Below are 13,234 nucleotides of genomic sequence, written 5' to 3'. Positions count from 1 at the left end.
CAGGCTTATCTACAGGGTTTTTATATTACTTACACATACAGTACACATAGCAGTACTTTAGTTGGGAGAACTTTCACTACAGCAAATTCTGGAGCACACCTTGTACAATTCGTAATTGTCAAACTGATTTGTAGCCAAGTACTTCTTACATTTTATATTTTTGCAGAACTGAGATGACTGCCTAGGAGGGAGAGAAATTCTGTTGTCAGAAGACTAAAAAAACGGCTCTAGTATGGCAAATATAGAATTTGGCCGAGGTTGCAGAATTTATTTAACTTTTTTTTACTGTACTGTATTGAGAGTATACTGTATTTTATTGCAATTCCAAGTTCATGTTCAATTCTTTGGTATTTCAACTTTTCCTTTCTAGTGCTTTTCATCTAATGCCAGATCTCTTTTCAGTAGTGTAATAAAAATAAGCTTTTCTTAAAGCTTATTGTTGAATTTCACTGTATCTGCACCCCTCTATTTATGTTGTAAATTGAGCTGTAAAATGATACCTGATTGTCAAAAGGAGGTTTCTGTAACAGTGTTTTGAATTGATCTCACTAGTGTTTAAGACTGTGTTGCCGTGTGTGTGCTTTTGAGGGCTTGTGTGTCATGTCTGAGGGCAAAGTTTGGTTTTTCAGCAAGATTGAATGGTTTTGAGTGGAGAGCTTCATTTTGACCTGAAAATAGGAAGTATGGGGAATTGCGTGAGAAATTCTGGATTTGTGTTTAGAGTTTTGAGAAAAGGAGGAATAATTTCAAGAAATGTGTTTAAGCAATCAAAGAAAAACTGTTATAAAAATTATATCAGTTAATGAAATATGTTTTTTTAACTGAAAGTTTCATTTAAATCTGTAAAACTAAAATAGTGGTACCATATTTTTTACAGTAAATTTCTGGAAACCACAGCTGCCAGGGTTTTTTTTACCGTTTTTTTTACAGTGTATAAATAAATCAGAAATTAAAAACAGGCTAATTCAAACACAAGTGGTGTAGTATCTTGTTTTGTAAGAAATTTATTTTGTAATGTATTTTTGAATAACTTGTATATGGACAACAGTAAGTCACACTGAACGATATTTCCTTAAATAACATTTGAAATTATTAAAAAATAATTTATGAATTAGCTGATTAAAGGAGAAGTTCACTTTTAAAATGAAAATTCTGTCATCATATAATCACCCTCATGTTGTTTCAAACCTGTATGAATTTCTTTCTTCTGCTGAACAGAAAGGAAGATATTTAGAAGAATGTCAGTAACCAGCCAGTTTTTGGGTCCCATTGACTTCCATAGTATATTTTTTTCCTACTATGGAAGTCAATGGGACCCAAAAACTGTCTGATATTCTTCTAAACTTCTCACATATTAAATCACAAATCAAATATCACAAAATGATTAAAGTAAGGAGTCACTTAGCCCAACATAAGGCGATGGTCTTGTAATACATAAAATATTGCTACATGTAAAAATAAATCTTGCCATCTGTAAGTCTTGCTTGAATAAATTAGAAGTTAACATATTTACACCTTAATGGATCATAGATTTTGGCACAGCTTGCATTAGAACACAATAAAAATAGCTGTTTTCAGTACGTAGTAGTGTGTTTTGTCATTAAATAAGAACGAAACTGACTGTACTGCACCTCAAAACTGCTGTAGGCACCCATTCCCATTAAATGTGTCCCAAGGAGACCAATCGCTACTGTCGAGGAGCCCTGTTAGAGGCACGTCCACTGAATTAGTGTCTGGTAAGAATGAAAGGTCCGAAAAGAGGTTGGGTTCAGGGACAAAGTTGAAATCTGAGGTAGAGGGTGCAGCTGTGGATGGACCTGCTGGAACGCTAACTGATGGTCTATATGGACAGAGTTTTGTGCAGTGAGGTTCATGTTGCTCCAAAGCAGTGGTGTAGATTTGGAGCTCCTTCTTCAGATCAGCGATTTCTTTTCGGAAAGCGGTATTAGACTGCTCTAGATTTTGGAGTTCCTGTGTAAAAAAAAAATAATTGAAAAATTGAAAAATAAGAGTTTACAAACATTACGATACTGAAATGCAGAAGTTACGAAGTGAAAGAAAATTAGGCACAGTAAAATACAGAGTAGTTTAAAATAGATTTCACCTGAGCTCAGAGGAAAAACACAACACACCATTAAAAAAAAAAAAAAAAAAAAAACAATTCAGACTTCCTGTTAATCTAAGACCGGTTGTGATTAGGGTTGGGGAAAAGGGGAAGTCCAAGATTTGTACATCATCTGAAGAGAGAATGAAAGTGAAAATGAAGGTAAAATAACTAGCCTGGCACTAGCGCAACTAATCTGTATGCTGTCCCAGTCATGTTTCCAAGAAATGCCTGCTTTGAACTGAAGTTGTGCAATACTAATGCTTCCTCTCTCCTCCACACACACACACACACACACACACACACACACACACACTACAGAGTAATTATTAACAAACACACACACAAAACCTAACCTTTACAGAAACAAACACAGCTGCAATTTTTAATTTTTAATACACAACTTCTGCTGAAGGTTATTATTATGACACATTACTTTAAATTCCAAGTAATTATAAAGGTACAGATTATGTGTATGATAATTACAGTAATAAAGAACAATGTCATATATATTTGTGCGAGTAACATGAATGAAAAGATACATGTACAACAAATGTGAGGATTTGGAGATATCAAAAGATAACAAGTAACAAAGCAGAAGTTACACATTCAAAAGGGGAAAGAGAGAGAGAGTGTGAAAGGTCACAATATGCCACTGACCTCGTGCAGTATATCTGCCTTTTCTGTCTGTTTTCTTCGACTCTTGCGTGCTGCATCTCTGTTTTTCTCTTTGCGATGGTGCCCATGGCCATCTGACTGTGTGTTCTGAGGATATTCATCAGCAGATCAGGTATATGAATTATAATTGATCGATATTTATGTATAAATAAATGTTTGTTTCAATATTTTATTGTTCGTAATTAGATATTACGATATATATATATAATATTCTATTATATATATATAAATGTTTTAAACTATAATTAAATAAATATTATAAACATAAATATTTATTTATAAATATTTTATTGTTTGTAATATGTACATAGTACAATTACATTAAATAAGTTAATTCATTCCCTACCCAATCTTGAGGACTTTGAGAATCACTTTGCGAGAAAGGACTTCCCCGGTCAAAGTTATCCATGACAGCAGCTGGCATCTCCAAGAACACGGATGCCCTCTTCGACAGTTAAATCAGAACAAAATGCTTGCATATATACTTCCAGAATAAATCAGTCGTTGGTAATATTTCCGTATTATAGGCTACAAAATTCGTCGAACTGAAAAGCAAGCGCGTTAAAAGAATCTTGAGGCAGCTGTTGTCTGCAAAACTACATTGCCTGGTCATGATTTAAACTGCTCCTGAGGTCTTTAATGTAAGCAGTGGGCGGTGGAATGAGCCAATAGTTCTGGCAATGAGGTGACGCAACAGAGGGGTGGACTAGTGTGTTTTCGGTTTCGAATTATTTTAAACGGCCCGGTTAGCGGAGACTGGAGGTCATCATCGCTTCCCACACAGAAATGCCAGTAATTGGGTTGAACATTTCCCGCTCTACAGTTTACTGGGAATTCCTATCCGGAAGTCCAAACGGATGGAACTCTTTATGGGATATTCTTTTTTTTCCTTTTTTTTTTTCCTTTTTTTTATGGGATATTCAGGCTTTACAATGTGTGTAAGGCTAAGCTACTTTATTTCATTACTAAAATTAATGTGGGCTAATATAGCCTATACTATATTAGCCATCATTCATTATATATATAGGCTATATACACACACACACACATACATACAAACAAATAATTTAGGCTATCTATAATAGTATATTTACATTGTATATTTACAAGTAGCCTAAAATTTAGCAGTGGGGGTCTGCTGGGAGAAAAGTTTGGAGTAACGTCTTTCATTGGCTATAGGTAGGCTAATGGTGAATGTTGAATGGATAAAGATCTATGCTGCAAACATGAGGGCTGCAAATTCAAAAGGGGAAACACAGATAGGTAACTTGAGACAGACTACTAGACATTTACCGTAAGGTTTCTTTTCTGGTTGTTTAGACTTTGGATGAAAGCCAATGGATAACTTACAAACATTCTATTCAGTTACATAGTTAGGTCACAGTGTTTTATTAATTAATTAATTGTTTATAATGAGATATTAGGCTATATACCCCACAGCACCAAAACATTTTTTTTTTATTACCATAAGCATAGGCTACTACGCTGCAATAAACTTCCTCAAATTCCTCATGTTTTTTTACGCTTGTAATTAACCATCATTACAAATGTTCTCTAATGTTATTGTGGTTGTTCTTGTTTGTAATTATTATTTTATCATTTATTTTACGTTTATTAGCATTCCCTTGCACTGAATATAAAATACCTGCAGTGCTGGGTACATTTCTCACAAATTGTTGTCAGTTACTGATTCCAAATTACATGACAAAAATTGTAGTTAATGTAATCTAGATTAATTGTTTTAGGTAATGTAATCTGACTACTTTATGATTATTTTTTAGATTACTTTTAACCTAACTTGTTTATCACATTGATTTGAAAAGGATAATCTTGTACCATATTGATATAAAAATACAAAGAGAAAAAAAACATATTCCATTATTTGTTGTTATCAACAACATGAAGTGCATAAAATATTAGGCTACATTACCTCTGAGTTTCCCAGACTGGGGGTTCGTGATGGAACTGCAGGTTTGTGAGTTTAATGAAAAGCTATTAAGTAATTAAATCGTAAAAAAAATAAATTAATGTATATAAAAAATATATTAGGAAAAAGAGGTTCAGCTGACAAAAAAAAGTTTGGGAATCCCTGTATTATATGAAATGACATGAATTTGTACACTTTAATGTGTTTGAAAGACAAAAGCCTTCCAAAGACAAAGTAATACATAGTTAAATGACTCACCGAGTGATAATTCAAATAATATTTTGTGTTTGTTAGGAGCTGATTAAATATCCAAGCTTATATGCAATGATGAAAAAATAATTCTTAAAAGTGTGTGTAACCAAATTCGAATTAATGTAATTAAAATTCTCCTTGTGTGTGTGTAACCATATTGGCAGTAAAGCTCATTCCGTTTCTGATTATATTTTCAACGTAAAAGCCCATCCTTGAGTACGAGAAAAATTATTATTTGGCAGTCAGTGTTAAGTCAGTCAAAGAAAAGGTTAAACTAGCATTGCTGACCAACCGATCATACAACCAGACAGACAAAATTAGCCTAAGGGAGATGAACTTACTTTGCACGTCTTTTTAGTGGAGTAGCTCACACATGTTTGAAATATGCACATAAGGGGGCGCTGCAATAGAAACGACTGATTTTACGACCGGATTTTAACTGTCAGCTTACTTCACCTATTAGAAACGCGAACACGCCCTTGCCGCTGTTCTCCTTTGCCAATAGAAAAGGCCCAAGTATAATTGACAGTTAAGACAGCCAATCATATGCCTTCAACATAATATTTGCGTACTCTCTAACCAATCATACTTCAATGTGTTGTGTTAGCTCATAGTAACGCTTCCTTGTTTCCAGTATGGCTTTGCACTATACGCATGTGATATTTATGTAGGAAATTAATTCCGTTTTGATTGCGTTTCAACAGTTATTGTGCAAATTCGGGCTTTAGGCCACTTCAGTGTTTTACATTTAAACGTTCACGATGGGTTTACTGACGATCTTGAAGAAAATGAAGCACAAGGAGCGTGAAATGCGTCTACTGATGCTGTATCTTTTCATAGAACTGAATTCAAATGTTTACATTCAGATAAGTTTATTTTACACCGATGTTGTTTTTAAATGTTTGTATTTTTTATAAAGTGTATATAATCAGCTTACTCTATTCACGACTGTCGATTACTCAAAAAGGCTAGTTTAATGTAAAGTTCTTATCGCTTGTGATACAGAAGACTCTTGTGGGCCCTTAACCGTTCTTTTATAGTGGACTTGACAATGCTGGAAAAACAACCATCCTAAAGAAGTTCAACGGCCAAGATGTCAGCACGATCTCCCCAACATTAGGCTTCAATATAGAGACGCTTGAGCATAGAGGGTATGATTGTGTGTTATGTAGTTTTGCATCAGTACGAAGTTGAGAACGTCATAAGATATTTTTAACTTATTACAGGTCTCTGTTGATTGTTAATGTAACTAGTTGTTTAATATGTATATAAACAGACTGTTTATTTACCACTATCACTGTGATGCATTTCAAATAATTCCCAAGTGCAATGTCTTTGTTTTTTTCTCATTTTGTTCACATTGAGAGTAGGTTTAAACTGAATATCTGGGATGTGGGTGGTCAGAAGTCATTGAGATCATACTGGAGGAATTATTTCGAGAGTACAGATGGACTGGTGTGGGTAGTGGACAGCGCTGACAGATTGAGACTGGAGGACTGCAGGAAAGAGCTGAGTACTTTATTACTAGAGGAGGTGAGATGAACAATATCTTTACTTGGACCTAATAATGTCTCACAGTGTTTGAAGTTAAATGGATGGATAAAATGTAATGTGTAAGTCTTTCTCTATACACTTCATATTACATAGGTTTATGATTACTTTTTTATTATTCCTTTTGAAAGCGATTAGCAGGAGCCACACTGTTAGTTTTTGCCAACAAACAGGACTTACCTGGTTCTTTATCAAAAGATGCCATTCGAGAGGTGAGCCTTCAGTTAATTTGTAATTACATGAACCTGACTTGCATAACCGGTCACAACTGTAATTAGTGAATATGGCCTTGTTTTCTGAATTTTCTCTGTGCAGGTCTTAGCCCTTGATGACATCAAGACCCATCACTGGTGCATAGTGGGATGCAGTGCCGTGACGGGCGAGAACCTGCTTACAGGTGTGGACTGGCTGCTTGATGATATAGCAGCTCGGATCTTTACAGCTGACTGATAGTGAACACATTTGGCAGATAATGGACCCCCCAAAAAGGATCTTTTTGGACTGCAAATGTTTGCAATACAACTATCTTTAATGTTTAAGATGGTTAATGTAGATGTATTACCAACATGCTTTGTGTTTTTAAAAGCTGCTTGCCTGAAATGGAAGCCATTTTGAAGTCAATTGTGTACTTTTCAGCACCATTTGTTCAGCTGCATAAATAAAGATACATCACATCTGCCAAGAATACTCATTTCTGCCTTGACAAACCTGGTTATTAAAATTGCTTTAAAAGTGCCTTTTTATATTAGTTCTTGGAGAGTGGCTGCCTCTCAACTAGACAAATAACATCCATGAACAATTTCATTTGGATTTTGTCCTGTCAGGACACTGAAGGCCATTTAAAGGCTAGTATAATCTCATGATTTCAGGTCAGTTTGCTGTATTTCACAGCTCATTTAGTTCTAATCTATTAGACAGCCTTATACACCATCATGAACAGTGTAGTAACAATGAATTAATGAAAAATAGTATGTTTATTGCTGGTTAATGTTGCCTAAAGCATTTGTGAACAACCTTACTGTAAAGTGTCAATTTCCAATTAGTTTACTGAAAATAACCTGATACAAACATTCAAAAGATTGACTTAATTTTGCAAATCCATTTATTTAGCAAACCACTTAATACATGCCAACAAGTAGAGGGGACATTTCCAAGAAAAAAATAAAAAAATAAAGTGATTTAATTATAGGTGGTATACAAAGTGGAAACGTCACCCACTTATATTTTCAGTCTTAAACATGCCATTCAAATCACATCAAATTCAATCACTTCAAATTCAGATATTCAGGATTTAGGAGCTAACATCAAGCTGTCGTCCACAATTCAACTTCCCAGATGCTTTTTAACTGACCTGGAAGAGGGAGGGGGATGTCAGTACATTGGGGTAATAAATAAAACCATTTATAATAAAAAAAATAAAATAAACTTAAAGGCAAATACAAACCTTGAAGGTCAAAACACCAGCAGCAATCACGTGCCATCTGGGGCAACCTGGAAGGACAGTAACAATTAAAGCACAAGAAAAAAATAATAATTAAGAAACATGAAGTATGGATCAGAGGGTATACCAATCTGTCATGACTTTTCAGACTGGGGCGGTAATCACTCATCACATCCATACTAATGAGTACAAATATGAATTTTAGGTACCTGTACAAAGGACACCATCCTTAATTAGCCAGGCATGGAACCACCTGAGGAAGAGAAAAGAGGGGAGAGGGGAAGTCAGTACAAAATCAACCTAAATGTAGTGATTCAGAGGTACTGATTTATCAGAGTCAATCAGTCATGACACAGACTGGGGCGATAAGAAATCATTTTAAAAAAAAAAAAGTTACAATAAAGTACAAGTGTCAGTACAAGTCGACTTAAATCAGTACCTTTGAATCATTACATTTATCAGAGTCATCAATCAGTCATGACACATCAGACTGGGGCGATAAGAAATCATCATTTAAAATAAAACGGACAATAAAAGATAAAACAAAGTACAAACCTTTAAGGTCAACAAAACTCCAGCATTATAATGTGACATCTGGGGCAACCTGGAAGGACAGTAGCAACAATTAAAGCATAAGGAAAAAGATAGACATGAAGTATGGATCAGAGGGTATACCAATCTGTCATGACTTTTCAGACTGGGGCGGTAATCACTCATCACATCCATACTAATGCATACCAATAAGCATTTTAGGTACCTAACATTTTAGAACAAATTTAAAATGAAACCAATTGAGGTTAGAGGACTACCATTCAGTCAGATAAATCAGAATGGGGCGGTAAATCTTACGCATCACACCTACTAGTTCACATGTAATTAAAGTCAAAAACACAAGCACATACCAACTTCAGTGTGAAGTGGGTCCAGAACTTCCAGGGGGTAGATACAGAACTGCCACTGTAGTCCTGCATGGAATCAAACTAAAGTAAGTATCTCACAAAAGGAAGACGTTTCTCTACACTAACACTAGTCCTTCTCAGACTGTTGGTAACCCCAACAGATCATCCCCTTATTGCCAAGGCAACACCAGTGGGTTCACCTTTTCAGGTTCTGGTATCGTCAAGGCGTAAGACTTGCGCAAGTTACATCATAAAAGGATGAAAGGCTTGTAACATTACATATTTGGGACTGAATTCTTACCCATTTGGACATCAGGTGCCACCCATCTGTGGGGGAAAAAAAAAGAAAAGAAAAAACTTCAGATGGGCGAGTTACACATGTGTAGAGACACAAGTGCTAGTTCTGTAACATCAGTACAAGATGTAAGTTTATCAGCAGGACTTCAGACGAACGAGACTGCAAGAATCATCATAGGTTACAGATGGTATTGAGCATTAAAAGTGCAAGTTAACGCAAGTTAAATTTGATATAGGAAGCACAATCTTACCTGTTGAGACCACTTCAGGCATGCAACCTGTCAGGAGCAAAAACAAACCTGAGCATCATTTGAACAAACCACTCAAAATAGATAAAACATTTAGTGTAACATCAGTAATAAAGATTTATCAACAGGGTTTCAGACGAACGAGATTCCAATAAATCATCATTAGTTACAGAGGGACTGCATATTAATAAACACATGGGAGCAGGAAGTAACCTTACCTACAGTACCACCAGAGGACTCCACGCAATTAGTCTTGGACAAACATTAGTCCTGAAGAGAAAACAAGAGAGGTTATGTCTGGCAAGTTCACAAAATTAGAACAGTAACAAAATCCATCAATCTCTCAGTTGTTCGTTACTTTTCACATGGATTCAAAGTGAGCTAAGTATCTTCATCACAGAGATTGCACAAAATGCTAAATATATAAACAATAAAATTACCTTGAAAGATGACAATCCTTGGTGAAAGGCCATTTTGTGCAGACGTCACCTAATAAACCAAAGGTTGAGACTTAATATTTAGTTTACAATAAACAAAACCATTATGTTAAACCTGTTCCGATCAGGGCTTTGGTGACTATAATGCCATGGAGCAATAATGCCGTCCAGATATTAAACGGTATAAACCATTCATCCTCTCAGACTATTTAAGCAAACACCACTTCAAAAAGAAAGCTCACCTGAATGTCATTCTGACCATACTATGGCCACCAGGACAAGTGGAACCACCTAGACAGGTAACAGGCACAGTAAACACAGAATTAAGCAAATATGGTGCATGTCATATGGTCTGATCAGACTCTGGTGACTAGAATGCCATGACAAATCTGTCGTCCTGTTACGTTGTAAATACTTAATCACTTCAGAATTGTGAAACAAATTGAATTTTGGAAAACCACTTACCAATTCAGCATCCATGGACACCGTACACAGAGTTTGTGCAGGCAATCCTAAAATACAATTATTTTTATTATTTTTAAAGCTACAATAGGGTAGGTGATGACTGAGCAAAGTCATCCACATTGTCAGAATAATAAGGCAGACATCATTGGAACTCAGACATATGCTTGTCTTTGAAATCATCATGTAAGTGTTTATCCTAAAAAAGGACCCTCAATACTTGAAAACTTACTTTGAATTTAACAGGCCTCTTCCTCATCCCAGCAGATTGCGTGGAAACTGCAAAAACAAGTGCCCACATTCACAAATACGAAAACTAACAAAAGAAACGCTTGGCAATGTGTGACGCCTGCTACTCAGTTTAGAAATATTACAGAACTACTCAGGAAGAGAAAATTCAGAGTCACAATAGTACTACTGGACGCCTACAGTTTGTAGATGTAACTAAACTGAGCACAAGCCACCCACATTATGTCAGAATAAAAAGGCAAACATCATTGGAATTCAGACATATGCTTGTCTTTGTAATCATCATTTAAAAGGTTTAGCCTTAAAAACAGGAACTTCAGTACTGAAAGGTTTACCTTGAATTTAACAGGCCTCTGCCTCATCCCAGCAGACTGCATGGAAACTGCAAAAACAAATGTAAAGATTTAATTATACAAGAGCCTGCATTCACAAATACAAAAAAAAAAAAAAATTAACAATCTGTAATAGAGTGCAATGCTACTCCGCTTAGAGAGTGGTTACAATCAAAGCAATTCAGGAAGAGAAAATTCATAAGCTAAAGTAACACTGAATGCATAAAATTCATGCACTCAGCACAAAGGCCACAGTTACTTGGGTGTGGTAGACAAAAATAGGGCATAAACCCTACTAATAGTATCCTAGAACACTTATATTTTAGCTCTCCTTAAAATGAAATTCTCAAGAAACATGCATAGTTATAAAACAAGTAACATGCACTGATCTTTTGGGATCAACTTTAGTTATTTCACACTTGTTTTAATTGAATTCCTCAACCAGATCCACGTGCAAGTGTCAAAGTTTGCTCTAAAACCCATCCAATAATTTAAGTTCACTACACTCATAAGCAGAACTCCTTAATGTAATATTTTACATAACTTTAATGCCATTCATTCATTCAAATGAAAAACTAGCCAAAAATTCATTAAATTGTCAATATCTGTCGATCTCTACCATTTTTGCTTTAGTAAGTGCACCTACTACATAACTTACCTTCCCAAGATGGCAGGGACTTCATGCTCGCCGTGGCCATTGCTGCAAAAGAACAAACGTAGTTGAGCCACGTGTTCCCATATGAAACTTCCAGAACGCGCAAGATTTACGAATACAACTCAAGCGAAATCTCTCTTCAGATATATAAGAGTGCATTCACAGGGTTTCAGAACAGGTCTGTGAAAGTTATCATCATTGAGAGATCGTGCCATAAAAGAAAAGCAGACCAGCAGTAAATATATCGTAATTGCGATACAGTATCATGTAAACTTTTATAAAAAGTAGTAACATTTCAAATAATTGCAATAAGTGAGGCAGGATGGTTTCAGATGAGATTCAGAGGCTCGTGGGCTAATGGATTGCAAACACCCTGCAGTTGTCTGCTAAGGGCCACTGTACAGAAATAAACATTTAAATGCATACTACTAACAAAGAAAAGGTGACTATTTATAATTTAGGCCCTCTTTAGAAAAAGGCGTTTTAAAAAAATAAAATAACTACACTTCAGTTAACAAAAAACAGTAAAATCCCTTACCAATGAAGAAGCTGCTTCAAAATGGACGAAAAGAAGGTCTGGGCGCTTTTTATTCTAGTCGCGAAAGTTCACGCCCATTTTACAACAACCAATAAGGTTACTGAGTATATTAAAAGCGCCAGTATACATTTTTGCTTGTGCATTAAAATAAATAAAATGGATAAACTGTAACTGCTCAAAATGTAGATGCAAAAGTTGTTTATTCTAGTGCACATAATGCACATTTTAAATAGCAAAATAATAAAAGCAGCATATACTGAGAGGCAAAACAATGTAGGCTGCTTATTTGAACGTATACGAGTATCACATAAGTAAAGTTGTAGAACTAGTGCGTTTTGTTGCATTATAATTTGTAAAGTAGATGATAATCATAACTGGGGTTTTTTTTTCAAGCTTCACATTTTCCACTAGATGGCATCATATCTGCAGCGATACAAGCGTAAGGTTACATGGAGAAGCTGCCTTCCCCCACCTTACCTTTTTTTCCCTGAATCTGAATAGCCGAAACAGTTTTGAGTTCAAATTATCTAATTTTGTGTCTCTGGAAAATAGTGATCTATGACATTGTATTATATTGAATATCAAAGTTTTTTGTGTCTATTTGTTAATGAGCTATTTGTGGACACATTAATGTTTTTAGATTTGTGGAGTAGCCTAACAGTTATAGTTCTTTATTTTAAAGTAGAAAGATAAAATTAGACCCTTGGGGTAAGATGACCCCCCAGAACTGGCACAGAAGGCCCAAAGTGGCATGTTGTTATTTTTAAATGTAATAACTATTGTAATTAATGGGGTTATTATTCAGAATTTCCTTGAATTAGATTTCAGACAACTTCACTTTCATTTAATCCTATAGGTTAGTTGAGTGAAATCATTCCATTTGCATGTTTATTGTTATTATGTTATTATGACATATATCTTAAATTCAAATATTGCCATTTAAATATGTAAATATGCATATGCCTATAGTCACAGAATAATTTTACCTTTCAGATTAATCTCTTTTACTGGGATTCTGCTTTGTCTGTCAACAGTTATTCAATTAAACTAAATAGTCAAAATTCAATTTTAAATAGAATAATTGATTTATTATTTAATAATAAAAAAAATTATTTGTTACATTTATATAGCGCTTTTCTCTGCACTCAAAGCGCTTTACATAGA

At 35.0% G+C, this 13,234-nt stretch overlaps 2 protein-coding genes and 1 long non-coding RNA gene across 4 annotated transcripts; 1 reads left to right on the top strand and 2 right to left on the bottom strand.

The window, feature by feature from the left end:
• Positions 1-1,623: 1,623 nt before the first annotated feature.
• On the bottom strand, positions 1,624-3,775 carry batf2 (basic leucine zipper ATF-like transcription factor 2). Its single transcript, XM_084109091.1, has 3 exons — positions 3,129-3,775; positions 2,765-2,869; positions 1,624-1,971 (listed from the first exon to the last, which is right to left on the bottom strand). The coding sequence occupies exons 1-3, from the start codon at positions 3,204-3,206 to the stop codon at positions 1,633-1,635; spliced, it is 522 nt and encodes a 173-aa protein (XP_083965217.1). The 5' UTR covers positions 3,207-3,775; the 3' UTR covers positions 1,624-1,632.
• A 1,783-nt stretch (positions 3,776-5,558) lies between these two features.
• arl2 (ADP-ribosylation factor-like 2) lies at positions 5,559-7,203 on the top strand. The gene is made up of 5 exons (XM_084109090.1): positions 5,559-5,787; positions 6,002-6,112; positions 6,332-6,494; positions 6,644-6,724; positions 6,828-7,203. The coding sequence occupies exons 1-5, from the start codon at positions 5,723-5,725 to the stop codon at positions 6,960-6,962; spliced, it is 555 nt and encodes a 184-aa protein (XP_083965216.1). The 5' UTR covers positions 5,559-5,722; the 3' UTR covers positions 6,963-7,203.
• A 393-nt stretch (positions 7,204-7,596) lies between these two features.
• Positions 7,597-12,118, bottom strand: LOC311079558. Of its 2 annotated transcripts, none has more exons than XR_014605421.1 (15): positions 12,071-12,118; positions 11,536-11,577; positions 10,881-10,927; positions 10,529-10,575; positions 10,300-10,346; positions 10,077-10,125; positions 9,838-9,886; positions 9,616-9,667; positions 9,401-9,427; positions 9,154-9,179; positions 8,856-8,918; positions 8,505-8,557; positions 8,163-8,276; positions 7,957-8,003; positions 7,597-7,863 (listed from the first exon to the last, which is right to left on the bottom strand). It is a non-coding gene; the product is annotated as an uncharacterized lncRNA (long non-coding RNA). The 2 variants fall into 2 exon arrangements; XR_014605422.1 differs by having other exon boundaries at positions 8,163-8,206; positions 8,509-8,557.
• Positions 12,119-13,234: the final 1,116 nt, after the last annotated feature.

Source organism: Abramis brama, assembly GCF_963993115.1.
Source record: "Abramis brama genome assembly, chromosome: 3".
NCBI lineage: Eukaryota > Metazoa > Chordata > Actinopteri > Cypriniformes > Leuciscidae > Abramis > Abramis brama.
This window is presented reverse-complemented; position numbering and strand designations above follow the sequence as displayed.